At 38.1% G+C, this 2316-nt stretch overlaps 1 protein-coding gene across 1 annotated transcript in view; it reads left to right on the plus strand.

Annotated features, from left to right (window-relative positions):
- Positions 1 to 639, plus strand: part of LOC101854158 (phospholipid scramblase 1) — a gene marked incomplete at its 5' end in the record, with an annotated part of 29305 nt that extends 28666 nt beyond the window's left edge. The window contains 1 exon segment of the mRNA XM_005095686.3: positions 170 to 639. Within this exon segment, the coding sequence (XP_005095743.1) occupies positions 170 to 205 (36 nt within the window). The 3' untranslated portion in view covers positions 206 to 639.
- Positions 640 to 2316: the final 1677 nt, after the last annotated feature.

Below are 2316 nucleotides of genomic sequence, written 5' to 3' on the forward strand. Positions count from 1 at the left end.
AGAAGAAGAAGAAGAAGAAGAAGAAGAAGAAGAAGAAGAAGAAGAAGAAGAAGAAGAAGAAGAAGAAGAAGAAGAAGAAGAAGAAGAAGAAGACAATTATGGTGACATCTTGGATATTTCCAAATATCTAATTTTGTGTTCGTTTGCTTTTTCTATTTATCTTGAACAGGACTTTATGATCTTCGAGACAGAGGATGATAATTAAAAATTAAAAGAACATCAGAGCAAAAGTTGACACCCAAAAATTTGGACAGGGTGACAAACTTTACAGCATGGAAGGTACACAATCAAAGCTGGATCAAATACATTCTTGACATGTTGTCCTTCGGAATCTTTATTTCAGAGTATGATTTTTATGAGTTTGGCATTGCGGTTGGCCATTGGAGGGTAACACTTTTTTGTCATTGTTATTTGACCGTCTAACTTTTTTCCTGGGACCAATTGGCCAATGTTGTGTTAATTAATGCCCTTCTCTTTACTTAAGCAAACAATTATATGAGTTTTTCATATAGTAGTGGAATGTAGCACTATTATTCACTGTTATATACAACTTCTTTACTATCTCTTCTTTAGATTTTATCTATCTTGTCATAAGTTTTCTCTACATTAAATGACCATCTTTATGTCGATCTTTTCAAATAGTTGTAGTTGCCGTTGTTGTTGTTTTTGTTGTTTTGTTGTTGTTATTGTTGTTGTTGTTGTTATTGTCTTCTTCTTCTATTTCATCTTCTTCTCCCCCTCCTCCTCCTCCTCTTTGTTTGTTAGTCCTTTTTTTATGTTACCCTGTCGCTTATTATATGAAAGGCCCCAGCTTTCCGAATGAAACAATACGGAAAGTTTTTCTTCAATGTCGTTCCTCAATGTACATATTCAGTAGGAATACACACTGTGCATATATCAGTGTTTGATGAAAAATGTTTTTGAAAAATGCTAATTTTTAGTAGTACAATAATAATATGTGGGTGGTTGGTGGGTGCTCTGGTGTGGTTTGCTTCTTCTTTCCAATAAAACATCTATCGTCCTTATCTCCCCTTCTTCTTTTTTAAGTTTGTTACTCTCTTGTAACACATCTAATCTTCTGGCGCTCATATGACCTTATGCAGTTTCGAGCGCCGTAAAACATCTACTAAAACTAAAACCAACTTTAAAAAAATGGTATACTTGGTAAGCCACTAGTTATTCATTATTAATTTGCTACATCATATAATATTTACATAGTAATTTATAAAATGGTATGATTGATCTAGCTGCTAGTTTACTTGTTATATTTTGCAATATATGTTTATACAAAGTTTGATATATATTCTTATACAGTCGAACCTGCCATGTATAATACAGTGGAGTCCACTTATAACGAGTCCGGAAAAAACGAGAAGTCTGTTATAAAGGCACTATTCTAAAACCCCGTTTTTTTTCTCCTCTTTACCTTTGTAAACAAAATACTGCTATAGCGCTATCAGACACACTTGCGAGTCGGTTATAGCGGAATATTGCTGCTGCTGTGCACATGGCATAGGCCAATTATACATTATAATGCAAGACTTCGCCAGTTGATAAACTTGTTGCTGATCTTGCGAAACAAAGAATAGGAGAGCTCATGTGCGTCAACAATGAAGGCTGGAGCAACTGAGTAGGGAGGGTGTAGCATGCGCAGACAAGCAGAACGTATCGCGTGATGGGCCAGGTTAGATTATCAAGGCCTGCCATGCCTCTCACTTCTCCAATGCGGGGATGGAATGGTCACAGCAATGTGATGGATGGAGTAAATGTGTGTCGTGGGCAAGCAGACAGAATGCACCACATGGTGGGGTGGGGTGGGGGGTGGGGGTGGGGGAAACACAGCGTGCAAGTTAGCCCAGAGCCCTTTCTTTCTGATCGCCAACGCCAAGCTGTCTGTCCACATCGCTAGATCTAGCGCTAAAGAAACAAACTTGATTCGATTTTTGATCAAGTAAGACCTAGAGGTCATGTTGAAACAAAATCATCATCAGGGAAGAAAGCAAAAGGACAAACAGAACACCAAACTCATAGATTAGGCCTACTTTACAGTTTCCCTTGAATTTATTACTGGGTCCCGTATAGCGAGAATCCTGCTATAACGGACATTTTGCTTTGGTCCCCTCCCTCTCGTTATAACAGGATTCCACTGTACGGCCACCTGTACAAACAACCAGTTTCCATTTCCTTCTTCGAGTTTTTTCTTTACCATTTAACTGTGTAAAACGAGAACCTTTCCAACTTGACCGCGGCCGCACTGTCTTATCAATCCAAGGTCAAATTTACCTGCCTGAGACGGGCAGCTTTGTAAAAAAAATA

The sequence above is a fragment of the Aplysia californica genome, unplaced genomic scaffold (assembly GCF_000002075.1).
Source record: "Aplysia californica isolate F4 #8 unplaced genomic scaffold, AplCal3.0 scaffold00111, whole genome shotgun sequence".
NCBI classification, from domain to species: Eukaryota; Metazoa; Mollusca; class Gastropoda; order Aplysiida; family Aplysiidae; genus Aplysia; species Aplysia californica.